Source organism: Rhamphochromis longiceps, linkage group LG6 (assembly GCF_057381845.1).
Source record: "Rhamphochromis longiceps isolate RC_006_pf linkage group LG6, R_longiceps_female_GT1.1, whole genome shotgun sequence".
Taxonomy (NCBI): domain Eukaryota; kingdom Metazoa; phylum Chordata; class Actinopteri; order Cichliformes; family Cichlidae; genus Rhamphochromis; species Rhamphochromis longiceps.
This window is the reverse complement of record NC_140562.1, coordinates 45,371,040-45,398,646: the sequence shown is the minus strand read 5'-3', so window position 1 is coordinate 45,398,646 and position 27,607 is coordinate 45,371,040. Positions and strand designations below refer to the sequence as shown.

The 27,607-nt window shown below is 42.6% G+C and overlaps 1 protein-coding gene across 2 annotated transcripts; it reads right to left on the bottom strand.

Moving 5' to 3' along the window:
- Positions 1–341: 341 nt before the first annotated feature.
- On the bottom strand, positions 342–27,607 carry LOC146668890 (NLR family CARD domain-containing protein 3-like). 2 transcript variants are annotated; one of them, XM_085408169.1, is made up of 12 exons: positions 24,300–27,605; positions 24,123–24,215; positions 23,931–24,044; positions 15,996–16,068; positions 15,629–15,833; positions 13,723–15,520; positions 9,773–9,946; positions 9,395–9,568; positions 9,030–9,203; positions 5,787–5,960; positions 2,048–2,094; positions 342–1,906 (listed from the first exon to the last, which is right to left on the bottom strand). In XM_085408169.1, exons 1-12 carry the CDS (start codon positions 24,386–24,388, stop codon positions 1,377–1,379), a joined length of 3,645 nt encoding a protein of 1,214 aa, XP_085264295.1. In that variant the 5' UTR covers positions 24,389–27,605; the 3' UTR covers positions 342–1,376. The 2 variants fall into 2 exon arrangements, with proteins under 2 accessions (XP_085264295.1, XP_085264296.1); XM_085408170.1 differs by lacking the exons at positions 342–1,906; positions 2,048–2,094 and adding an exon at positions 2,111–5,703 and having other exon boundaries at positions 24,300–27,607.

Genomic DNA, 27,607 nt, shown 5'->3' with positions numbered 1-27,607 from the left:
CATTGATTCATTAATGTTGAATTCTCTGCAGCTGCTCTATTCCCATGTTGTTGCAGTATATTAATGACTAACCTCGTATTGTGGATGGATTATCTCAGTTGTTCTCCTGACTGAAGTTTGGTCCGTTTACAGCATCCTGCCATGCGATTGCATTTGTCTTTAACTATCAGGAACCTTAATGTTAACTTTTATAGGTGGAAAAGTGTTAGTGTTCGTCCTCCAGCTTCACTGTTTATGTTATGCTAACATAGCTGTGTCGCTAGCGATCACGTAGTGTTATGGTTCAAAAATATTGGGGATGGACACCAGAGGAAAAACCCACAATAACAACACTGGTCCGGTCGGGTTGAGTCAAACGATGATTTAATGATCACACACGTGGGAGATGGACACTGTATGCAGACAGTCTCAGATCTCATCTCAAAAAACACATCTCCATAGTTTTATGAAATCAGGGTATTAGAACGCCCCCTCATGCGTAGTGACAGGTGTAATACAATCAATGTTGACAATTTTATTTAACACAAAGAATAACATTGTCTCCTTCCCGAGGGCAGACGCTGACTGCCCCCCTTCTCCTGGAACCGTCTGTACCCTGCTAAGACACAACATGGCAGCTACAAGGACTCTTTCATTTATTAAGACCATCAGTGTGTATTGCTCTAAATCAAGTATATAATATTAAATGAATATTGCTGGATCAGCTACTTCTACTTAAAACATATTAAAACATGACTAAGCACAAAATCATCAAGAATAACATCTTATAAATGCTGTGTAAGCGCGTGCGGCCTCCAAGCTCAAAGCCTTTGCCCTCCATAGATCAGCCAGACTCGCGCTGGCTGTAGCTTTTAACCTTTAATTACCTTGAGCACAACTCTAGAATAAGCAACAAACTGCAATGTGTATGGAATAATCATGGTTACATCTGCAATGAAAATCATGTTATTATTCTGGTACCTGTAAGAAAAGATCAAACTAAAGTTATCACCATCACTGTAATGCAAAGAATAATGTAAGATCAAAAACTTCAATTTATGCTTAATGCAAAGCTGGTTATATACTTCTAATGAACTAATAATGGCATATTAAAATATTAAATGATAATGAGAAAAACATCCCCTCCTTATTCTACAATTCCCTCTGTTGACCTCTGGAGAATCCAGAGGTCACAAACAGTTGTGTCCCTCCTTGGCCTACACATTCAGTTCCACATGCATCATTGGCATCATGGACATTTGAGTAATGACTCCACTGATTGAATCCATGAATCTGAAAACGTGTTTCTGCGTGAAAGAGACAGACATGTACAGACTGAACTATCTATCCAACAGTCAGAGTGTTTCTCTAACAGGACGACACTCTTTACACTCCACTCAGCACAGGGACACTGAGGAACCAGGATAGAACCAAAACCCAGGATAAAGAGTTTGAGTGAATGTGGTGTTGAAGGTGTGGAGGTGGATCAGAGTGTCAGAGGAGACTCTGTAGAAGGACAGAGTTCCAGCAGGACAGTCCACATACACTGCTGCTCTGTTAGAGACAGAGGAGGAGGAGGAGGAGATAAATGTTGTTCTGTTATTGTGCCTGAGAGACTGAGGACCATCATCAGAGCAGCTCAGAGTCCAGGACTGAGGATTCCATCCGAACACGCAGTCTTTACTGTTTCCTTTCCTTCTGATTCTTCTGTAACTCACTGATATATGAACACATCCTCTCCACTCGACCTCCCAGTAACAGCGACCAGTCAGACCATTTGTGCACAGCAGCTGATGATAAATATCAAATCTGTCTGGATGATCAGGATACGACTGAACCTCCTCCACATGTGTCACCTTCCTGTTGTTGTCAGACAGTTGGAGCTTTGTGTTCACTGTGTTTGTGTCGATTGTGAGTTGACAGGAATCTGATGGAGAGAACAAACACAATCCAGCTGTAGTTATTGATCCATCATCTGTTCATTGATTGACACTTTGATGACTCCTGACATCAGAGATGTGAATGTGTGCTGCTTTGTTTTCATGAATCCCTTTAAAAACACACTTACACTTCCTCAGACCTGGTGTCAACCATTGTTCTCCAGCAGGCTCCACCCTGAAAGGAGGAGGGGGGTCAGAGCAGCACAGTCAGCATGCACACATGGACATTACATGGCTCTCATACACAGACTGATAGACACTGATAAAGGAACAGTCCAACATTTTCACAAATACACTGCTGATGATTTGGACTGATCCTGGATCTGTCAGTGCACCACTGTATTGACTGAAATGTGACTGATTCAAACTGTGACCTTCATTATCTTTATATTCCTCTTCTGCTTAGCTGGAAAAGACACCTCTCTGCCTTTGCTGCCAGCTGTTTTCCATCTCTTTGTGTCAGTGTGGTTACTGTTCAGTGGTGTACAAAAGTTTTGAGAGTGAGAAAGAGTGATCAGATGAATTTCAAAGTCCCTCTTCGCCATGTAAACTAACCCCCCCCTAGAAAAAAAACCACAATTTCACTGCTTTCCATCACTGCCATAATAGGACCTGCTGAGATCCTCTTATTAACACAGGTGAGAATGTTGACGAGCACAAGGCTGGAGATCATTATGTTATGCTGATCAAGTTAGAATAGCGCAATGGAATTGTTAAAATGTGGGTGAGGTCAGTGGCGGTCCTAGCCTGTTTGGTGCCCTGGGCGAACACTCCCTTTGGCGCACCCCCCAACAACACACACACACACACACACACACACACACACACACACACACACACACACACACACACACACACACACACAAAACATATTAAGGATTGTACATTAACATAAAACTGTTGTCGGAACCATACTGAATTTCACCAGAGAAAAACACACACACATATGAAGAGAGAGAGACTATGCATAGTATGCAAACGGCTACCAAACAGCCATCATAATTCGTCATACAACGAGAACAGGACAAATCAACAATTGACAATGACTAATTAATATTAAAATCTGTAACATAATGTGTTGTTTGGAGTTTAGTCTGTTACGGTTGCTATTTTTTATCATTTCTTCTTGGAGCAACTGTAACCCACATTATTTCCTTAGGGATTAATAAAGTATTCTGATTCTGATTGTTTCAGGATGACCTGCCATTATCCAGTGACACATCTGCTTACCTGCATCTTTTGCTCATTTCTCCTCCTCTTTTCTCTTTTTTCTAAACTGAGGACCTGATGGCTTTGAACTTTTCTTGTCCATCTTCCATTGGTTTTAATTTTGCACTCCAGTATGAACACCCATCCCCCAACCCGAGGATCACCACAACATAACCTAATAAACCTACACCTTAGTTCACAGATTCACTTTGTCTAAGGTGTATTTCTGAGATTTAAGACAACCCAGGATTCAAATCATGAATACACAATGGGCTTGGATTTAAAACATTATGAATGAAATGTGCTCTATTTGGAAGCAGCAGGCCCCGCCCCTTTCAACGGGTTGTGTGAGACTTTAAATCATCAAACTGTAAATTTTAAATCGTTATTGATCCTTTACCCCCGAGTCCTAAAGTGTAGATTTATTTTCTTACTCTTCTTATATATATTGTTTGTTTACTTGCACTGCTGTAACTGGAGCCTCGTCGTCTCGTCTCTCTATATGCTGGACTGTCTGTAGCAGAGATGACAATAAAGTTTACTTTGACTTCAGCAGCGCGCAGGCGCACCGAGGGCTCTCGTGCTCACTTTTCGCGTATAGAATTTCGAAAAAAACATCGGTGCAAAATACAAGTCTGTATCATGATGTCTGGTGTTTTCGTGTTTGTTGGTTTGTTTTTATTTATTTTTATTTTGTTAGTTGGTTATTAGATGCTGCTCCAGCTGGTCAGAGAATCCCCCACCGCCCCGCCCTCTCCTCCCTGTGCCGCAAGCAGCAGGCGCACCTCGCAAACGGAGGGCGCCCTTACTCCCAGCAAATGGGCGATAGAAAACCAATCGCTGCCTATGCCATTCCCGATGTGCGCTGGCATGACGTCAGGGCAGCATGAGTATGAGCATTTTTTTTTTTTTGCCGATGCCCGTGATGCCGCCCCCCACCACGATGCCGCCCCGGGCAACCGCCCGTGTCGCCCGTATCTAAAACCGCTACTGGGTGAGGTTTGAAATCATTGTGGTTAATCATGGTTAACACTGCATCCACAGTGAGGTGAAGACTTTTGGAGGATGGCCTGGTATCAGGAACAGCAGCAAAGAAACCACTTCTCCCCTCGCCCCCAAAAGTATGAGGGACAGACTGATGTTCTGCAAAAAAGTACAGCGAGTGGACTGCTGAGGGGTAAAGTCATTTTCTCTGATGGTTTGGGGCATCTGGGAAAAAGGATTGTCCAGAGAAGAAAAGGTGAGCACTACCATCAGTCCTGTCTCACGTGAACAGCAAAGCATCCTGAGAACGTTCATGGGTGGAGCTGCTTTTCAGTGAGTGGTCTCACTTACAATTTTGCTGAAAAACACAGCCATGAATAAAGAATAGTACCAAAACATCCACCGACACAAATTCTTCTAACCATACACGAACAGTTTGGTGACAAACAATGCCTTGTCCAGCATGATGGGGCACCATGCTATAAGGCCAAAGTCATAACTAAGTGGCTTCAGGAACAAAACATTGACATTTGGATCCATGGCCAGGAAACTCCCCAGAGCTTAATCCAATTGAAAACTTGTAGTCAGTCCTCAAGAAGCAGGTGGACAAACAAAACCCAACTAATTCTGACAAACTCCAAACATTTATTATGAAAGAATGGGGAGCCATCAGTCAGGACTTGGGCCAGAAGCTGATTGACAGAGGTCTTGAAATAGAATCACCGGCACTGCAAATACACACTCTTTGTATAAACTTTATGTAATTGTCAATAAAAGCCTATGTACTTTGATACATCACAGAAACAACTGTCACAAAGATCTAAAAACACTGAAGCAGCAAACTTTGTGAAAACTAATATTTATGTCATTTTCAAAACTTTTGGCCACGACTGTACATGACTTCTGAAATTTGAGTCAGTGCAGCATCCACACACAGAACAAACACAGCAGCAGAGAGTGTATACAATGAACAGCAAACAGACACTCAAGCTGTGTGACATGCTTTTTAGTTTGATAGTCAATTCGATTTACATTGTGAATTCATTGTGAAAAGTAACTGTAAGTTAAAAGACAAAATAAAGAATTCAAAAGTGGTTAAAAACTGAACATAAATACACATAAACCATCTTATGATAACAAGTTTGTTACATCGTCTCTAAATGTATTTCTTCCATTGTTTTCTGTTCCATTACTTTATAGTGTGTTTGCTTTTCAAAGCACATTGTGACATTTGTCTATGAAAAGCACTGAAATACTTAAAAACATTTGTGCACATCTGCTTTACTTTAAATGTACCAAAAACATCTCCCTGTAGTTGTCAGCTTCTACCACAGCCATGATTATAAAATAATAATTTTATAAGGTCTTATTTTTTCTTTTGACAAAGGTAGGCTAATATTTTTTTCATTTCCTTTCCTCTTCCTTCTTCTGGTGGATGTTTTAATCTAGGATAAATATGTCTGTGGTCTGTGTATACAATTAAAAGAAAGAAAGAAATCCAATCTGCACTGTTAAAAATACTGAGATATCTACAGATTGTTCCTGGGGAAGTTCTCCCTGGAGACCTCACGCATAATTGTTCATGCCACATCTGCATGAAACAAACAGGAAGTGAGTGAAGGACAGAGGAAATGTCTCCAGCTCTTCCTCCTCTACCAGATATTCTCTCCATACCTGAGAGTGTTCAGTCTCCAACGTGGATCCTTCAGTCCAGCCGACAGCAGCTTCATTCCTGAGTCTCCTGGATGATTGTAGCACAGGTCCAGCTCTCTCAGATGAGAAGGGTTGGAGCTCAGAGCTGAGGCCAGAGACGTACAGCCTTCCTCTGTGATCAGACAGCCTGACACACTGCAGACACACAAACAACAATCCATCTGTGAACAATGATTTTCTGTTTGTCAGATACAATAACATCTATCCATTTACACCCATTCCAGCAGTTCAAGATGGACTTCCAGGCAGACCCATTATGCTGGAATCCACCAATCCAAATGATTTGGAAACCTTAACGCCAAACCACCTCCTCCTCCTCAAGTCCAACCCGTGATTACCACCTGGTCTGTTCCAGAAAGATGATGTCTAAAAGCTGTCTAAAAGAAAATTACTTTGGTGGACTTTTGAGTATGTTATGTTGTCTCACTGGGTGTCTCTGATGTGATGTAGTGTATGTCGTGTATGTCGGATGTGTAATTATTACTGTAAGGATGTAATAATTAGGGGCCTGAATGTTGTGGATAGGCGTAGCTTTGGGTCACGTGGTGTTGGTAATAGTAGTAGTGATTACTATAGCACCTGTTCGCCTCCCGGGGGAATTTTTTTTGAATGAGTGGGTGATGGGCAAAGTCGACTTTTGCTGATCGCTCAAGCCTGGAATGTTTTGATCGCTGTTGTTTTTCGATGAACTTTAAGGATTTTGATAACACATAATGGAGTTTTAAAGAGGAACTTTGACTTACATTTTAACGAGAGCATGTTAACATTATTCACCTATTCAGCTGCTCGGTGACTCAAAGGTTTGACAGTCGCCAATAAACATATTAACAAGTGCTTTGGCGATAGAGGGAAGGAAACACTTAATTAATGAGATTATCCTTTCTTTCAAAATTCTCACAAACCTGAATCATTCTAATAGAATTTTAGTGAGAGTGGCATTTCTAGTTTCCTGAACTATTATATCTAAATGTGGAGCTGCGGTATTATTAAACCTTTCACTGCACATTAATGAAAATAATACACACCTAAACATATAATTTGGACATTGTCTTTATAAACATATATTTTGTGTTCATATGTAATATGAACACAAAATATACTTAAACCCATAATGTTTCCACACCACTGAAGTTTTTTTTACCTCTCTTGTCAACCAACAGCAGTCACTCTCCTCTCCAAATAACTTCTGCTTAGCTTTCCGAGCTTCCCTCGGGTCCTCTTAATCAGCGGTCCCCAACCCCCGGGCCTCAGACCGGTACCGGTCCGTGAGTCGTTTGGTACCGGGCCGCGAGAGTTGAGGCTCAGGTGTGAAATGTATAGTTTTCAGGGTTTTTATCGGTTTTCAGCGTTATTTTGTTATAGTTTTTATCGTTTACTCGGTTTTCCTGGGTCTTTTCACGTGTGTTATGAACAAATCTTCTTTTTTTCGGTACTGGTACTGGTTTTATTTTGTTGTATTTATCCGCGACACCTTAAAGGCTGGTCCATGAAAATATTGTCGGGCACAAACCGGTCCGTGGCGCAAAAAAGGTTGGGGACCGCTGCTCTTAATAGTTGTGACACGTGTTCGAAATGCAGAGAGGTGCGCTCGGTTTGGGTCTGGGTGCAATTCCCCCCTCCAGGGGCAAGGGTGCCTAGACCCGGATTGTAGAGTACGCTTGGGGAGTGTGATTGTGTGTACAGCGTCTCTTTATGTCTGTCTCCACGTTGGTTGAGTGTGGAGTGAGTGCATATGAGAGCATGAGGGTGGGAATGGATGTTTGTGTCTGTGTGTGCCTGTATGTCTGTGTCTATATGTCAGGTTGGGTATCAGACGCCACCTCTCTGGGGACACCTCAGGCCCTCCAAGGTTTGGAGGCCTATCTCCACCCACCACCACTTCCCCTGCCGGTGGCGGACTCCCTCAGGTGTCGGTGTGTTGGTGGTTCTTTGTGTCTGGGGGTGGGCGTCCGGGTACACACCGGCTCACTCCTTGGCGGCCGCTTGTCGGGGCCTGGGGCCTGGGGCTCGCTCGGGCCCCCTTTGGAGGTGGGGTGCCCCCGGCCTCTCGGCCTAGGGCTCGGTCACTCAGGCGCAGCTGGGGGCCGGCGGAGCTCACGGGCGCGTCACTGCAACCCCCCCTGGCTTCTGCTCCGCGGCTGCTGGGCGAGCCCTCATCTGGGACTCTCCTCAGCTCTTACTGGAACAGTGGCGCGGCTGCCCCTCTGTTGGTCTTCCATGGTCTCTTGTGTTCTGGGGGCCTCTGGATGTCTGGAGTTTTGATCTCCTCCATACCCGCTTCACACCCTGGAGGACGGGGCTGTGGCTCCCCACACTCCCTAGCAGATCATTACATGGAGAAACCTTTGGAATGCAAGCATGCTGATCCACACAGGTATGCACACATGGGTATTCACAGACGCGGACTAAAGCTTTCTTGGCTGCTGCCTCAAAGCACACTGTGCGCTGTCTATCTTGCGTGCTGCACAATATTGTTTATTACTTAGTAAATACTGATATCTATGACTAGCTAGTTTATTGTGATGGTGCTTTGTTTTCTCTATTATTATGTTGCTCTTTGTTGTTTGCTGTCTCCTCTGTTTGTTTGTTTGTTTGTTTGTTTTTTTTTCTCCATACAGGTGACCCAGGAGTTTTTTTTTTTTTTTTTTTGTCTCTCTTCCCCCCCCTTCTCACCGTCTCTTCTCCCCTTTGGTTTTCTTTCTTTCTCTCCCCCTCTCTCTCTCATTCATTCCCCCTGTCCTATTTATTAAAAAAAAAAAAAAAAAAAAAAAAAAAAAAATGACAAAGGATGAACTGAAGCTCTGCCATCACGTAATGTCGCATACTGCTGTTTCTGATGTCATTTAAAAAAAAAAAAAAAAAAAAAAAAAGGTTGGGGACCGCTGCTCTTAATAGTTGTGACACGTGTTCGAAATGCAGAGAGGTGCGCTCGGTTTGCCACACGGAGCAGCATGAGAGTAAAGCACGAGGGAGGGGCTAATAATCAGCTCAGTCATTTTTAATGATTGTTGAAAGCCCAGATCGTAATCGAGATTAAAATTCGATTAATTGAGCATCCCTAATTGTGACAATGAAAAATCATCAGATCCTAAAAATCCACCCAAAAGGTAAATGAAAGGTCAGTTGGCAGTTTTATACACATCTTTATGCAACAATATAATAAAGATAGCATATGATCACCAGTGAAAATGTTTGAAACCTGACCTGAGAGTTTCCAGTCTGCAGTTTGGACTCTTTACTCCAACAGACAGAAGCTTCAGTCCTGAGTCCTGCAGGTCAGAGTTACTCAGGTCCAGCTCTCTCAGACTGGAGGACTGAGAGCTGAGAACTAATGACAGAGGTTCACAATTTCTCTCTGAGAGGTTACAGTGATTCAGTCTGAAAAACAGCAATGAAACAAATATATTTGTCAGGTGTAATGAACTGTTATTGCCTTTAGCAATATTTAATCCGTTTTCTTTCCCAGAAACCCTTAATTCCTTAATAAGATAGAATAAATGGATGAGGCTGAAATTTTTAATTTGTGAATGATGTCAGTTGATGAAAAACGGATTACCACGTAACCTGACCTAAGAGAATTCAGTTTACAATTTGGACTCTTCAGTCCATCAGAAAGAAACTTCACTCCTGAATCCTGTAAGTTGGAGTTACTCAGGTCTAGCTCTCCCACACTAGAGGACTGAAGGCTGAGAATTGTGGACAAAGCTTCACAGCTTCCCTCTGAGAGGTTACACCCAGTCAATCTGAGAGGAAAAAGAAAAAACATTGATATATACATACATACACACACATATATATACATATACATATATATATACACATATACATATACACATATACACACATACACATACACATATACACACATACACATATACACACACACACACACACACACACACACACACACACACACACACACATATATATATCTCAGATGATCTGACCTGAGAGTTTCCAGTTTACAATGTGGACTCCTCAGTCCATCAGACAGAAGCTTCACTTCTGATTCCTGCAGGATGCTGTTACTCAGGTCCAGCTCTCTCAGACTAGATGACTCACAGCTGAGAACTGAGGAAAGAGCTTCACAGCTTCTCTCTGACAGGTTACAGAGACTAAGTCTGAAAAATCATAATGAAATCACTTCTGATTTCAATCATCATATCACAGCTTTGGACTGTAACTTTTTTTATATATATATTTTTAATCTTAAAATTATAAAGAAAAAATAAATCAGATGGAATGACCCCTGTTGGAAACAAGCTTCTTTAGCTTCTTTTCCTAGCAAATTTACATCATGGAGTCTAAAAAACAGACAGATTTAACACTGTCCGTGAAGTTGGATTTAAGTTTTAAAAACATGTTTATCTTGTGTCAGTAAAAGACATGAAGTCATGTGTTAGGTTGGTTGCAGCTAATAGACGTACGTTAGTTAATGTTAGCTGGTTAGTGAGAGAATGAATAACTCAGAGAAAGGGGACATTAAAACTAAAAATCACTTTAACCTCCTAAGACCCGAACTCTTTCATGGCGTGCATTTATAATTTCACTTTGCTATTTGGGCTGATTGAGACCTGATATATGCAAAACCAAAGAATTACCAGATTTTTTTTTTACTTGACTTTTGTTCCTGAGAAAAACGAGATCCACATATGAGGACATTCGTTTTAAATTTTGATAAAACAGTGGCAGTATAATGTCCACGTAAGTGGATATCAGGCCCTTGTAGAGCACAATTTAGTATTTTGGTCTAGAAAACCCAAAATGTGATTTCCACATATGTGGATGCCAGGTCCTAGGATGTTAAGGGCATCATTTGTTTTCTGTCTTTGGCTGCAACACTGAGCTTGATGTTTACAAACTAAGAATATACTGTCCTCTTTCACTGTCTGTCTCTTTAGCTATAAGTGGTTCTATAGTGTCCGGCCAGCTGCACTTAAACTAGAAGATCCACCTGTTAGTCATAATGTCCAGGTTTGTAAAGCACTTTATGAAGTGCAGTGTGGAGAAGACCCAACCCTAACTTTGACTGGCTAGTTTTATGAAGCTCCTCCTTGAAAATTGAATGAAGTATCCTGAAAAGCAGCATTTTTTCTTTGTAAACAACACCTCCTTCACCTGCTGATTAGAAGTTGAAAACAAACTTTAAACATACTAAGAAAAATCATTTCTGGTTCATGATTAGGGGATCGGTCCACCAGGGCCCCCGCTCCAAGTGGACGAGAGAATTTATTCCCTGCGCCTACGATTTGGGGGACGGGTCCTGACCTTCTTATGCGCCAAGTGGCGGTTCAGAGTACCCAGCCTTCTTGGAGTTTCTGAGTAGGGTACTGCAGGGTGCTCCTCCTGGGGACTCTGTTGTCACAAAGGGAGACTTCAATGCTCATGTGGGCAACGACAGTGAGACTTGGAGGGGCGTGACTGGAAGTAATAACCTCCCGGATCTGAACACTGGTTGTGTTTTGTTGTTGGACTTCTGTGCAAACCACAGTTTGGCCATGATGAACACCATCTTCGAACATAAGAGTGTCCAGTGCACATTGCACCAGGACGCTCTCGGCCACACGTTGATGATCAAATTTGTAATCCTATCACCACCATCCTATCCTATCCTGCATTGAGCTGCAGCCGCAAGCTGGTTGGTGCCTGTCGTGGTTGTAACCCCCGAACCAAATGGTGGACTTCGGAGAGGCCAAAAAAAAGAAAAAAGAAAAAGACTTTCAGACTGCCTTGAAGAGATTCTGGCAAACCGTCAGGGGACTCTGGAGAGGTGCACTGCACTGTGTATAGTGCGATTGGAGCGCAGCTGACGTCGACTGAGAAAATAGTCAGGCAGTGGAAGGAATACTTCGAGGACCTCCTTGTCTGATCACGAAGGGGATGACCCGCCAGTCTCTGGGGGCGAGGTCACTGAGGCAGTTAAACAACTCCGTGGTGGTATAGCTCCTGGGGTGGATAAGGTCTACCCCAAATTTCTAAAGGCTCTGGATGTTGTAGGGCTGTCTGGTTGACACGCCTCTGTAATGTTGCTTGGAGTTCAGGGGCAGTACCCCTGGACCGGGTTGATGGTCCCCATTTTCAAGAAGGCGGACCGGAGGGTGTGTTCCAACTACAGGGGGATCAAACTCCTCAGCCCCCCCGGAAAGTCTATGCCAGAGTGCTGGAAAGGAGAGTCCATCCGTTAGTTAAACCTGTAGCCAGCCACAAAGGCAGAGCAGGCACGTTAGCAGCAGTGGCCTTAGTCTTTTGTTCAGCCAGCTTCCCTTTAAGATCAAGATCAGGATGCACATCTCTGGCACCATAAAATGCTCAAGTTTGTATTAACATTTCTCTGGTTATTTAAGCTCAGGCATTAAAGGACTCATATGCTCCAGTTTGTTTGGCTAAGGCAGAGGCTCAAAATATATGGGGTAGCTAGCTAAGGCCCAGGAAGAGCAACCTCAAGATTAGCTAGTTCAGGAACAGGAGGCACAATTTCTGGAGTCATCATTTCAGACATGGGAAGAACAGACTCCAAGAAAAATAAAAGCATCTTACAAGATTACAATTGGCTGACTCGACTCTAGTAAGGTGCTGGTTCAAGCAGACCGGCTCGGTTCATGAGGAAAAGGAAGAGGTATCATCCTGGTATCTAGCACCATTCATTGACTTTGCATTGACGAACCCAGGTGTGTGGAATTTAGATAGAGGTGTGACCTCGACTGAGGGTTAGAAGGATGGCCAGTCCGGACAAGGCAGGCAGGTTGGAGCAGTAAAGAATTCTGTGAGAATAATTTCCAAGAAGCAAAAAGAGCAATCACCAAACTCCTTACATCAGGGTCACTCAAAGTGGTGAGATAAAGTCGGCACTGATGCCTCATTTTCCACAGTGTAAATGGTTTCTCTCCTGGGTCCATACTGGTCATGGCATTCTCTAACAATCTGAAGGATCACAAAGTTTGTGAAATAGGACCAAAAGTGCTTGATACAGAAGGCAAACTAAGAAGAAGCAAGGTATTTATTGACTGATAAAGTCCACATAATAATAAAATACCACGCTAAATTCAAAATCATAACAAACATTGAAGTGGAACTCGAGACTAATCGGGGAAATGGAAATGGGGGTAACAAGACAAAGCTGTAGAAAATAAAGGCAGGGAGATTCTTCTTGGGGCTGGCAGCAGGAACCCACAAGCAAAACGAGTTAGAGGCCATTAGAAGGAACTGAACACGATTTATTGTCTTGATGCATGCTCAATTATCCAGGTAGGTAAATCCCAACAAGTTGATTCTGTTTATCTGGACGTAGCGTTTCCAGTGGGAGAAACATTTTGTCACTCATCCAAAAAAGTTCTTCAGTCTCAACTGACTGCAGGTTTCCTCAACTTCATAAAAAGCCTTATAATAGTTTGCAACTTTATAATAATTTGTACATTAATGATCAAGGAAATGACCTCACAGACCATTGTTCTTTCACTAGGATGTGAGGTCAGTGTGCAAATGTACTGTTTCTACAGCACATTGAAAACGCTACATCCAGATGAACAGAATCACCTTTTGGGAAAAAAATGTATTGATGTACAGAATTCAGATAGAGATATTTTGCGATAAGACTCCGATGGCCCATCTCAGAATGGATTCCCAGTGGTGACGGGGATTAGAGCAGGACCCCGCCCAGAGTCTAGACGCTTGTGGTGTAGATAGAGGCTTGAATGGAGCCTGAGTGATGAGGTTACACTTCGAAATATTTCACAAACACTCACAATTTCTAGTCACTTTGCATAAAGTGACTACTGATGATCATTTAATAGTTTTACTGATTTTACAGATATAAGCACCCAGTAATGTTTCTTTTGTTAGTTGTGGATACCTGTTTGCTGTTAATTAAAAAAATAGCTGTGACCACATGTTTACTTACAGAGCTCTGTTGGAGGCTTTGACCACTGGCAGCAGCCTCAGAAGAGCCTCCTCTGAAGCAGAGTATTTATTCAGGTCAAACTCAAACAGATTTTTTTCTGATGACAGTAAGATGAAGACCAGAGCTGACCACTGAGCAGGAGACAGTTTATCTGTGGAGAGACTTCCTGAATTCAAGGACTGCTGGATCTCCTCTACTAGAGAACGATCATTTAATTCATTCAGACAGTGGAACAGATTGATGCTTTTCTCTGCAGACAGATTCTCATTTAGTTTCTCCTTAATGTACTGGACTGTTTCCTGATTGGTTTGTGAGCTACTTCCTGTCTGTGTCAGCAGGCCTCGTAGGAGGGTCTGATTGGTCTGCAGTGAAAGACCCAGGAGGAAACGGAGGAACAAGTCCAGATGTCCATTTGGGCTCTGTAAGGCCTTGTTCACAGTAGTTTGGTAGAAGTTTTTCTCTGTAGATTCTCTTGTGTCAGAGTTCTTGGAGGTTGTTTGTTGTTCTTCCAGCAGATTGAGTCCAGAGTTGATGAAGGTCAGATGGACATGAAGAGCAGCCAGAAACTCCTGAACACTCAGATGGATGAAGCAGAACACCTTGTCCTGGTACAGTCCTCTCTCCTCTTTAAAGATCTGTGTGAACACTCCCGAGTACACTGAGGCTGCTCTGATATCGATGCCACACTCTGTCAGGTCTGATTCATAGAAGATCAGGTTTCCTTTCTGCAGCTGATCAAAAGCCAGTTTTCCCAGAGACTCAATCATCTTCCTGCTCTCTGGACTCCAGTGTGGATCTGTCTCAGCTCCTCCATCATACTTGACCTTCTTCACTTTGGCCTGAACCACCAGGAAGTGGATGTACATCTCAGTCAGGGTCTTGGGCAGCTGTCCTCCCTCTCTGGTTTCCAGCACATCCTCCAGAACTGTAGCAGTGATCCAGCAGAAGACTGGGATGTGGCACATGATGTGGAGGCTTCGTGAAGTCTTGATGTGGGAGATGATCCTGCTGGACTGCTTCTTATCTCCAATTCTCTTCCTGAAGTACTCCTCCTTCTGTGGGTCAGTGAACCCTCTGACTTCTGTCACCATGTCAACAAACCCAGGAGGGATCTGATTGGCTGCTGCAGGTCGTGTTGTTATCCAGAGGCGAGCAGAGGGAAGCAGTTTCCCCCTGATGAGGTTTATCAGCAGCACATCCACTGAGGTGGACTCTGTAACATCAGTTAGGATTGTAGTTTTGTGGAAGTCCAGAGGAAGGCGACACTCATCCAGACCATCAAAGATGAACACAACCTGGACGTCTTCAAAGCTGCAGATTCCTGCTTCTTTGGTTTCAGTAAAGAAGTGATGAACAAGTCCCACCAAGCTGAACTTTTCCTCTTTCAGCACATTCAGCTCTCTGAAAGTGAATGGAAACATGAACTGGAAGTCCTGGTTGGCTTTGCCTTCAGCCCAGTCCAGGGTGAACTTCTGTGTTAGGACAGTTTTCCCAATGCCAGCCACTCCCTTTGTCAGCACAGTTCTGATTGGCTCATCTCTTCCAGGTGGGAGTTTAAAGATGTCTTCTTGTCTGATGGTTGTTTCTGGTTTGTCTGGTTTCCTGGATGCTGTTTCCATCTGTCTGACCTCATGTTCATCATTGACCTCTGCAGTCCCTCCCTCTGTGATGTAGAGCTCTGTGTAGATCTGATTCAGAAGGGTCGGGTTTCCTGCTTTAGCGATGCCCTCAAACACATGCTGGAACTTCTTTGACAAGAAAGATTTGCGATGATGTTGAAAAGCTCCAATGGGAATTCCTAAAGGAACAGAGGAGTAAGAATCTCAATTTATTGATTGCACATGTTGACGTGTCTCTAAAGACATAAGTAAATTTCCCATTAATCCAGCAGTTTAAATCCTCTTACTGCTCTGCAGGCGGTCAGCCAGCTCGTCCTGTTTCATGCTCCTCAGAAAGTCCAGCGTGATCTTCACAAAAGTTTCTCTGGTCCTCTTCCTCTGTTCTTCTTCTTCCCTTTGACTCTCTAAGCATTCTGGGTAATCTGGACTCAGAAGCTTCTGGATCTTCTTCAGCTCGTTCTTTACAAACGTGATGATGTTGTCCTCCAGCATCTGGAACAGGATACTTTATGAATGAGCCAATCAGACTGAAATCATGGAGCCAAACATCAGATCCATGTTGGGCACACTGACACCCCGCTGGTCTACAAAGAGCAGCATGAAGATGACTGTGAACAGAATAGATGTAAAAGAAGTTGTTGTACATGTACAGACCATAAATATGGAGTCCAGCTGTGTTTGATGGGCAGACTGACTACGTTGAACCTCTGAGCTCTCCTGGTGCACTCTGTGGAGGAATCATGAAGAATTAGTTCAAGCAGAGAGTAAAGGTCAAGCAAGAGACATTTGGACAATGACCGATTTAGATGACTCCTTGCAGCTGTAAATGTTCAACAGTTCATTTTCAACAGAAATTCGTAGTTGAAAAGTATTTAAAGCATTATATTTTATCTCAAACACAGTTTGATCATCAGAGATGACAATAGTTACTCCTTAACTCAACAACACGATGACAACAACAAGATGAAATACATGATTCTGGTTTACGAACTAAGCAGAATGGTGACACGGTAATTAGTATGGTTGTTTTTCAAAAAAGCAAAAAGTTAAACAGAATGTGAAAATGTGCCAAACGTGGAAAAATATAGTTCAGTCTTAGTCTTTTAAAAAAAAAAAAGAAATCCAGAAACTTGTGAAGAGAGATGAAAAATATACAATTTAGTGAAAGTTTCATACCATTGACTCTTAGTGGCTGCAGTGAGCCTTTTTTTGACTGCTGAGCTGTGGCGGGGCGTGGTCAGCGGCACGGCTGCGGGGAGGCAGACGCACCTGAGTGGTATGCCCAGTCACATCTCGCCAGCTTAAAACAGAATGAACTAGGTCGTGTTGTTGCTGATGTGTGTTTGGCTGAACCGCGTGTGTAAGTCAACAGCCGCAATAAAGAAGTGTGAACATGTGGTCGGGTCTCTAGTGCCCCAATCCTGGGTTTCTGCACCGCTGTAAATGATGCACGACCGAACTGACCATATGTTCACAGGTCTCAGTACACTTCGTTATTGCGGCTGTGGGGTGGCTGTAGCTCAGGTGGCAGAGCAGGTCAGCCACTAATCAGAAGGTCGGTGGTTAGATCCCAGGCTGCCTCCTGGCTGCATGCCAAATATCCTTGGGCAAGATACTAACCCCATGTTTGCCTACTGGTGGTAGTCAGAGGGCCCGGTGGCGCCAGTGTCCGGCAGCCTCGCTTGCCATCGTGTGAATGTGTGTGTGAATGGGTGAATGACTGAATGTAGTGTGAAGCGCTTTGGGGTCCTTAGGGACTAGAAAAGCACTATACAAATACAGGCCATTTACCTACACATGCGGTTCAGCCGAAAGCTGAAAGCACTTTTCGGGGCCCTCAAAGCGCTTTACAATTCCACTATTCATTCACTCTCACATTCACACACTGCTGGAGGCAGCTACAGTTGTAGCCATCAGGGCTGCCCTGGGGCAGACTGACAGAAGCGAGGCTGCCATATCGCGCCATCGGCCCCTCTGGCCATCACCGGTAGGGTAAAGTGTCTTGCCCAAGGACACAACGACCGAGACTGTCCGAGCCGGGGCTCGAACCGGCAAACTTCCGATTACAAGACGAACTGCCAACTCTTGAGCCACGATCGCCCCTAAGTTATCTGTTTAAGAACCCATAGGCTGTCTGTTCCTCTAAGCATAGGTATCACCTTTCTTTCAGCAAAGTCACTCCACAAGATGAGACATATTCTCTCAACTGAAATATAAGGTCACAAATCTACAGACACAACTCCTGACCAAACCACACTTGGCATCAGTAGGCACTGGTGCACAGAAATTGATCTTGGGTCAGGAAGGGCATGTGGCATAAAAACTCTGCAGGATCCAACACATTCAGAGTAGGGCTACCATGATTAGTCGACTAGATAGATTAGATTAGATTAGATAAAACTTTATTAATCCCTCGGGTGGATTCCTCTGGGAAATTCGGACTAGTCACGATTACGTCGACTATCAAAATTGTCGACGACTAATTTAATAGTCAACGAGTTGATTGAAGCTTTGTAAGATCCCAAAGATGCAGGAGTAAGTAGTAGGATTTAAGAGTGTAATAACGGACTGAAACAGAAGATGGCAGCACTGCATGCACAAGGATGCCAGCTGGCGCTAAATGCCAAAGAAGGAGAAGCAGTGTCCTGTGTCGTTGCTGTGTCCAAATTCAGAGGCCGCATCTTTTGGAAGCTGCATTTGTAGGCTGATTACATTACATTACGGTGACGCAACGAAGGCTGTCCAAATTTGAAGACTCCTCCTAATGCGGCCAACAAAATGTCTTTTCCCCAGATTTGAAGGATGGGTTGGGTGTGTCCTTCGTGGCCCAACCTATCCCAGAATTCATAGCGCTGCCCAGCCAATTCCAGTTTCCAACAATGGCGGCAGCTACTTAGTTTTAATATTACTCTTATTAATCTTTCTGGGTCACAAAATAAACTTTTAACATATTATCAGGTGTAGGGATGGGTATCGAAAACCGGTTCTTGTTGAGAACCGGTTCCCACTGTTTCAATTCCTTGGAATCGTTTGCCACTTTTAAAAACGATTCCCTTATCGATTCCAGTCGCCCCGAATGACGTCATCACGTTGAGTAGCGTCTTTTACAGTAGGAAACACGGCGCCTGAGCGGCACAAACGCTCAAAAGTTTGGTTACACTTTATGAGAAAGGATGACAACAGGGCAACGTGCAATACTTGCAAAGTAGAGATTTCATCAAAGGGAGGAAACACTACGAACATGCAAAAGCATTTGCTCAAAAAACACGCGATTGCGTTCAACGAATGTCGTGTTTTTGATCCGCTCCGGACTAGTGAAGCTCAACCCAGCAGCAGCGGTAGCGTTTCCACGTCCTCTCCCGTTAATACTGCAGGTAACTAATCAATTAGCATTGCATATTATGTTAGCGCGATTTACCTTATTACAAAACCTGCTATTACTGTGCGTTGCATTTAGATAACCATGATGAGAGAGACAGAGTCTGGCTGGCTCAGATGCTGGCAGTTCTCGCTGCAGTCTACCGGTAGCGTCTCCTTTCAGGCCAGGATAGACGAATGTCACCCAGCAGTGACTCAGTTTGTGGTCAAAGGCTTGCACCCAATTTGCCACAGCAGATGCCCCCGATTTCACTTTGGTAAGTGAATATGTTTAATTGTAGGCAGGACATTACTGGATATTCTTGTGTAATTGCTACAGAATAATTTATGTTAAACTTTGTTATTGCTACAGAAGAATATTTATTTTATTATTTTACATATACATTTTTTTTTCCTAGGGACCCTGTGACACCCCATTGAAGAGCCGTAGGCTGGATCTCTTAAGATCTCACTGTTGGGTTTGTAAGGCCATGTTACTCCTAAATTTCTATCTTGTTTATTTATTTATTTATTTAGGACAGTGCATGTTAATGAACATAAATGTAAAAAAAAAAATTACATGAATGTAAACATACCAGATTATAGCCAAGGGCTAATTTCCATCTGTTGTCCTTAAGCATAAAAATAGACATAATAATTCATAAAAATTCATCATTCATTCATAATAAAAACTCCATCACCAAACTTACACATACACACCATTCTGTTCCCAAATAAAACATTAAAACTATACAACTTATACATGATCACACACTTGATTTGTCCATAACCAGTTTTTAACCTTTGCCTTAAACAAATTGAATGTCGAGCATTCTCTAATGGGTTGAGGAAGACTGTTCCACAGATGGCCACCCTGGACAGAGAGGACGTTCTGCCCAAATGCTGTCCGTCTGTGGGGTATAAACAAGTCTCCTCGGATTGTAGCTCGAGTGGTCCTGTCTGAGCTTTCTTTATGCCTAATGAACTGCTTTAGTGGTGGTGGAGCAAGGGAGTGTAAGACTTTATATATTAAACTCTTTTAAGTTTCACTAAGTTATTGAAGTTCAGTAATTTATGTTTTTTTAACACATGACAGTGGTGGTGGGAAGTCAGTTTTTTGTCAAGTAGTTTTAAACTTCTTTTATAAATGTTTTCAATAGTTTTAAGTGTTGTTGGACAAGCAAGTGACCAGGACGTCAAACAATAGTCCATATGAGAGATGATCATTGAGTAAAAATAAGTTTTTGCAACATTCATATTTAAATTATTACGTATATGATTAAAATTTCGATTATTAAATTTAAGTACCTGGGACACTTTATTTATGTGACTCTTGAAGGATAATGTTGGGTCTAGAATGACCCCAAGATATTTAAATTCTGGAGCTAATTCAAGCTCTACTCCATCCAGGAATATGTTTGACTGCTTCAAGTTTAAGGGGCGTTTTGAAAAATACATACCGACAGTTTTTGAGGTGTTCAACATTAGGCAAAGAGAAGATATAAAACACAGATTCTAAACTAATCGACTTTAGTGTTCTCCTTTTTAAAAAAAAAAAAAAAAGAATCGATAAGAGAATCGATAAGGAATCGAATCGTTAAACAGAATCGAAAATGGAATCGGAATCGTTAAAATCTTATCAATACCCATCCCTAATCAGGTGAGAACGTAGCTGTGCGAACTTCAAATATCTGCTCGGTTTATCAAAACATCACATATTTGTAAAAGCGCTCCAACGTATTCGGAGACGTTTGTTATCCACCAGCTCGATAGCTAGCCGGGGTTCAAGGTTCACTAGAGCTGGCGAGAAAACCGGACTCCCGGCACATCATTTTTAGACCCCGCGGTCTTTCGCTACTCAGGTTAAACATGATATATAAGTCACTTAGATAACTTAAACATGTTACTGTTTGGATTTTTCAGTGTTTTATTTGTTCCTGAGTAAATCGGTTTGGCTGAGATTAAAGTTACAGTTTACACACGGCTGAATAAACGTCAAGCAGACAACTGATTAAACAGAAGTGTGAGATGCTCGAGAATTTACTCCAGTGTCCTGTCCTATTTTAGATAGCAGGGAGTTTATTAAACTCAACTGAGACAATCTGCCATTTTCATTAAAGTTTAATAAACTATCATCTTGCCTTTATTATTAGTTAGCACATACCTTTAACACGCTGTAAGCTAATGATAGTTATATAAGAGCAGATGCTGCTGGTGCAATAAGCTGTACGTTTTACGTCCAGTGGACGCATGATCTGATTAGTCGACTATGAAAATAATCATTTGTGGCAGCCCTAATTCAGAGCCCACCGAAAATGTGCACACCTGAAAATAAAATGTGTCTACCAGTCATATCTATGAATTGATTGACTGTTGGGGCAAATATGTGTTTGCTTAGCAATCTGTCTGATCACACGAGGGAAATGAAGTCCATTATCATACAATACCATCAAAGTTGTAGGTTGGCTCGCGGTTGGTAGTTGGAACTGTGGTGTTTCTACTGGTGTTTCTACTCTTTGAGGCTTTGCATTGGAATGCTTAGCAGTTTCTCAACTTCTGAAACCAGCCACCAAAACAAGGTTGGCTAACTTTTGCTTACTGACTGCTGAACCTGATGGAGATCTAAACACAAATCCTGACAGCACAGTTGCTTTCATCTATCTATTTAGTAACAATAGGTAGTTGAAAGTAACACAACCTTTTGGGAAACATGAACACAATGGTATCTGACTAGAACTGTCATATATGGGTTGTGAACCAAATGCATTACTCCACAGACAAACACTAACTCAAAGCACAGATCTCCCCCCAGCTGCTCTTAGAGCTGATGAAGCTTCTCAGATGAGAGGTGAAACGTCTTGAAGAAACTTCAAGAAGTCCAGACGCTTTTCTTTCCACACTCCTTAGACTACAGTGACCTGGATGACTGAGAACTTTCGTAGACAAATCTTTATTAGCTGGCAGATATAACAAAACATAAGGCAGTCAACTTAGGTTTTTCAGTCATTTTGCTCCAGCTTTACTCTAACAGACAGACAGGAGAGCACAACAGACTGAAGGAAATTAAGAGTAAACTAAGAGTGGAGTATGTTACATACACACCAGGTAATCAGGGAGATGGAACAGACCAGGTAACACAGGTGAACTAAATCTGTATATCAAGACAGCAGAAGTAAACCTGAACATACGCACACAAGATAGATGACTAACAAAAATAAAACAGGAAGTAATAGATACAGACTCAAACAAAATTGCATGGACATGACACTGGGAATAGGGATAAACTTATGGTGATACATGTTAGGTTTGTATTGTTGATTGTCATTTATGCTTAGAAATATCTACTTATATATGCTTAGAGTTTTATAATTAGTTGTAGATTGGTAGAGGTTTGATCCTTAATAGTCTGCAAACTTTGTGTGCATTCCAGAGCACTCTGGGAGCGTGGGAGAGCTCGTACCTTGTCTTATTGTTTTATGGTAGGATAAACGTATCTATAGCTGTTTTAGTCTAAGTGCCTTCTGTTTAGATGAACTGCTGGACTTCCAGACCAGCAGGTTTAGGGAAGTCTTTATGGGGTCACACACTGACCCCCCCCCCCACACACACACACACACACTTACACAACGCACAGGCAAGGTACGCTTTGTGTGTATGTATACATCGTATGTTAATGAACCTATGCATATTCATGTAACCTCAATAAAAGAGCAGTGTTACGGGGGAGCGGACGAGAGCGACTGGGGTCAAACGAAGGAACGGCGTTTGACCGGTTCTCTCCCGTGCACGAGAAACATGAAGAACTTTGCCTACTTCGTGTCTTGCTGGCTGTGTAATTATATTGTCTTCAACGTTCCAGTGAATAGGTTCAAGTTACAAACCTATCAATACACACAACAGACTGGGAGGCAAAAGCACATGACGCAAAAAGAAGAACATGGGACCATGTAGGAAAAACACAAGGACCAGAACTGCAGACATGTTAACGAGACAAGACAAGGAACGCATACAGCCAAGGAGACAGAGAGACCAGACAGACACGAGGACACAACTGGGGAGGCAGGGACACAAAGGGACCTAAGAGGGAACTAACTCACTGGAGCGACCAGATTAATGTTTTTACCAACATCAATTTGAACAAATAAGTTTTTTCTTTCAGTGACAGCACTTCCTGTTTGAGCTTTAAATGGCATCTCTTTCATTTTTCTTTCCTGCTAGTGCAACTTTCATGGCCTTCCCTGCTTAAACTTGTTAACATGCTGTTCTGCATGGCGTGATGTTGCAAATTGCGGAGTGTCAGATTTGTTTCCTTGTGCCTTCGTACACTACGCCAAGGCAGCAGCAAAAGTTGACGTGTGTTGTGATCACGCTATTCTGATACAGCTGGTAGAGAAAAGTCCAGTTTTTGACTTGAGCATGCTGAAATCCTTCCCTGAGTTACTTTTGACTGAGCTACGGCAGCATACAGCTAGCAACAACTGCCAAAGCGATGGTGTGGGGGGTTTGAAGTGCTGAGGTTTCGTCGCCTGGTTAGCTAACTGTACTGGTTGTAACGGGATGTACTGGAATGGAATCCAGTCTCTGGAAAATAAAATAAAAATTAACTGCATGCTGAAATTTCCAACAATCTGCTTGCTCAACCACCCAACATAATAATATGAACACTATCACTATGAAAGTTTAATTGGCACAATTAACTTTTTAGTGTCGGTCACCTGCTTAAAGCAGTCGTCAGTATAGTTACGTGTGTTTACCATGTGCAGCACACATTTCTGCCAACAGTTCAGTGAGCAGCAGATGAACTGATCTCCAAAAGGCACAAAGTCAGAGAGGAAACTTTTTTTTCTACATTTTAGAAGATTTTTATTTGATGGATTTTCAGAAAAGTGGAGAAAAATGTTGAGTGACTTCAGTTTTAAGTAAAAATAAAAACTAGTGTTTGAATCATTTTTTAAGCTTTGAGTTTTATGAGTCAAAGTGAAATCTGTGCAGCAGAGTTAGTGTTACGTCCTCCAACTTCCTCCAACATACAGCACGTGACTGATGGAAGAAAACATGAGCACGAGTATCACTTCCTGTTTGCTGAAGTAGATTTTCAGTTGTTTAGAAACCAAAGGCTTGTTTTTAAGAGACGGTTTAAATGGGATTGAGGGAATGACGTGTTTGCACTGCAGTTTATATCCAACAACATCAAGCAGTTAAATCAAAGAGTTCATTTTACTAACAGCTCACCTCTCTGCAGCAGACGGAGGCTGGACTTTAAAATTAATCCAGTGATTTCCAGACTGGTCACTCTTTAAGGACACACAGCTGGGTTTAGGTCCAGGTTTGAGTCTCTGATGGAGCCTAAAAACAGGTTAAATAAAATTACAGCACATCTAAGCTGATCACATGTGAGACATTGTAACAGTGACATTAGCTTACTCAGATAACTGTCTTTGTTCAAATTTATTGATCAATTTTTTTACTCGGTCGCCCTGTAAGGACACAGAGCTGGGTGGAGGTCCAGGTGGGTTCCTGTGAATAATGATGGAGCAGAGATGTGAGTGCTGAGCTGTGACATGGAGAAGAGTCATGGACAGTTAGAGATGGTCATCTCACCTCTGAGCTTTGGTCTGGCTCTCATGTTCCCCACACAGGGTGGCTTTAGAGGGAGGGGCTCCCTCCTCTCTGTCCTCACACTGATCCATGCAGCTGAACTCACATCAGCTCACACACACTTTCTACCTTCACCTGCAGAGGAAACACGAAGCATTCAAGTGCACATCAACTGAGAGCTGCAGAGGTCGTGTCTGACGTGTTGGACTAACATCCACCTGAGACAGTTTTTATCAGTTCATTACAAAAAGTGTCACAGAGCCAAGTTCAGCCTCCAAATCCTCCATTACTGTAGTTCAACAAAGCAGCAGGTCAAACACGGCTGTAGAAATGGCAGCGAGCAGCTTTATTTCAGGACCAAGCTGACTGCTTACACAGTGATCACACTTTAACTGTTAGCTAAGCTAACTAACTAGAAGTTAATCAGCTAAAGAGTTAATGAGCCCAGGACACATTTAAGCCCTTTTCCATTAGTATCAACCTGACTCAGATCGACTGGTGTCCCATTACAGTGTAGAACCACATCAGTGTGGCTGAACGTCACAAACACAACAAAACACATACAATAAAGGATTTTTTCTCTGGCACATAAACAGATGTAGATTTTTGTGCAATGACTTAATGCAAAGGAGAGACTGTTTTTATTTTCTTCAAAAGGAGTTATCCTGGCACATCTGTGCCAAATGTTGGTTATTCGTGAAAAAAATATATGATGCACAAACAACAATCACTAAATTCTTTATGACGCTCTGGAAAATTCAAACTATTTACAATGTGCCATGTATAAATTATTTTCTATGTGCAACACTGAAGCTGTACTAAACCTCTCTTAGAACCAAAAGCTACAAAGTAGAGAAATGTAAAGCTTTTGCTTTTGTTTTACATCAAAGGGGTAAAGTCCATGGATGAGATGAAACATCAGCCACGGTGGCCACGCATTACTGAAGCGAGGTAACCGACCACACTCAGGGATGCCTAACTGAAGGCAGCGACCTGTGCCGTTTTGCCTTTTCCTCCCTACGCCCTGTGCTGCCATGCCTCAAGCACACTAGTACAGCCAGGTTTACATTGTGTCCTCTTCCTCTCGCCTACAGGAAAGGAAGAATGGAAGGTCAATGCAATGCAAGAGGAATTATGGGAAAATGGAGCAAAAACACAGTGGAGGAAAGAAAATGAAACAAAAGTGCACTTCCTCCATCACTGCTAAAGTCAACGTAGCATGAAATTTCATCACCATTTCTTACCAGTGACGGGGCATCGCTGTGTGGCGTCTGCACCGCTACACCAACTAGAGCTGGGGCACAAGTTCAAGTTCAAATTTTATTCGCCACGTGCAGGTTGCCCTGCAGTGGAATGGACCTGCCTGCAGGTTGCCCCTGCAACAAACAGGGGAGCTTGGAGGTCCATGCTAATCCAGATGTATGAAAAGCCCTCGCATGTAGAAAAGGTTTCACAGCAAAAGGACACAAATGACATTAAATTGGAGGAAAGCGTAGTTCTTCAGCTGTGGCTTGAACTTTATGTTGTTCTCTCAGTAAGCACAAAAACTAGCTGAGGATGGAGTTAGCATAAACAGAGAACTAGCTAGCGTTGTATCTGCAAAGAGACAACAGTGTTATTGAAACATGGCTTGTTCAAAGTGAACAATTACGATTAAACACACGAAGCATTCACAAACGTCACCATGTTCTCCAGCAGTGCCGTGAGTCGAGGCCTCTCTCACTCCAGGTGCTCGCTGGTCAGCGCCCATAAATGACGTCCGTTTGATTAAACCACTTCCTGTCCTGTCTGTTGGACCCACGTCAGCCATTGTGGTCCTTGATGGCCCGGTAATCACTTTTCAGTTTTTAACGTTTTTAAAGCCACTGGTTACTGTGCATTGGTCCCTTTAGCAGCCAACCTTTGCAATGCGGATCACTTCATTCTGCTTCATCTGAATTTGTTCTTCAGCCACTGTGCACAAAAAGGTCTGCACCTCTTCATTTGACCACAGTGCTGCTTTCTGCCCGTCTGTTTCTTTCACATGGTGAGTTTGCTTTGTTTGAAGGAGACCGTCTCATGACACATCTTGTGGTGACAGTGAATCAGTCAGTGACATACAGCCTGGCAACGCCACATTTTAGTACCTGCTTGGATCACCTTGCAACCCCAGTGGAGTAGGTACAAAAAACCCCTGAAAACCACAGTTATTCGATCTGCTGACTAATTGAGGCAATATCGAGATGAATTAAGTATATTCATGTAGGATTTGTCACATTAGAAGCCTAACTTCAGTGAGGAGGAAGAGTTTCAGATGGAAGAGAGAAGCTGAAGGTGGTGCTGGAGGCAGATGAAGATGTAAATAAAATAAAATAAAACAAGAATAGAAAGAAAAAAGGAAAATAAAAATGTAAAGATTTTTAATCATCACATATTGTTTGACCTTTAAAAATCCAAATACTTTTAGTCCTAATAGTTACAATACTTTTATACTGTTTATCTGATTGCTGTATCTGTTAATTATCATGTTTTTGTTCCTCGTCTTCTATCAGAAACAGGAAAGAGATGAAAAAAAGATTCTCTTTCTGCTTTTAATTTCTTTGTACCTGCGACAGTAACAATAGACTCTCTGTGAACGTGATCACGACCCTAACAGCATGACGTCATGTGCAAAGCCGCTATAGAAACCATCAGGAGTCCAGAAATAAACCTGTGCACCTCCACCCTGCCCCACATGTTGAACTCCACCCTGTCCACACAGCTTTAAAAAGTCATCATTGTTATTTTTCTACACATCATCACTGAAAACATTCAAACCGACTCAATGTGGAGTCTTTTTTTTAATAACTACAAGCATGAAGACATCTTTTACAGACAGGCTATCGGCAACAGTTCAACGGTCGGCCTCGTTGGTCCAGCTGTGAGTCCGTTACCGTGAACTATGGAGCGGCAGATGTGTGCTGGAACTAAGCTGCACACAGCTGATGTTAGTCAGGAAACATTACACACTGCTCGGGTTACCTTCACACGGAGCTTCACACGGAGACGATCAGCATCAGCCACAAACACCAAGAAAAAAAAGGAACTTTGAGCAGGAAGGAAAGAGTCAGAGAGGCGTTTGAGGACACCGTTACAATCAGGAGCGTTTGAGAAACAGTCAGTGCTGCATTCAGGTGCACGTGGGAAACTCCCAAATCATCTCTGGCAGGTTGTCCAGAGGTGATTTATTTCTGCTGGTTTTCCTGTTTCAAACACAAACATCTGTCATCACTTTGTTCTTCCTGCAGCGTTTGAATAACTCAGCACTAAACTGACGATTGTTCAAAGCTCAT

Excerpts from the sequence above, each read along its gene's own strand:
- LOC146668890 (XM_085408169.1), bottom strand. The coding sequence starts at position 24,388 with ATGGATCAGTGTGAGGACAGAGAGGAGGGAGCCCCTCCCTCTAAAGCC. Across the intron at positions 24,216-24,299 it reads AGCCAGACCAAAGCTCAGAG|GAACCCACCTGGACCTCCAC; the intron begins GTGAGATGACCA and ends CATTATTCACAG. Across the intron at positions 15,834-15,995 it reads AGCTGGACTCCATATTTATG|ATGCTGGAGGACAACATCAT; the intron begins GTCTGTACATGT and ends ATCCTGTTCCAG.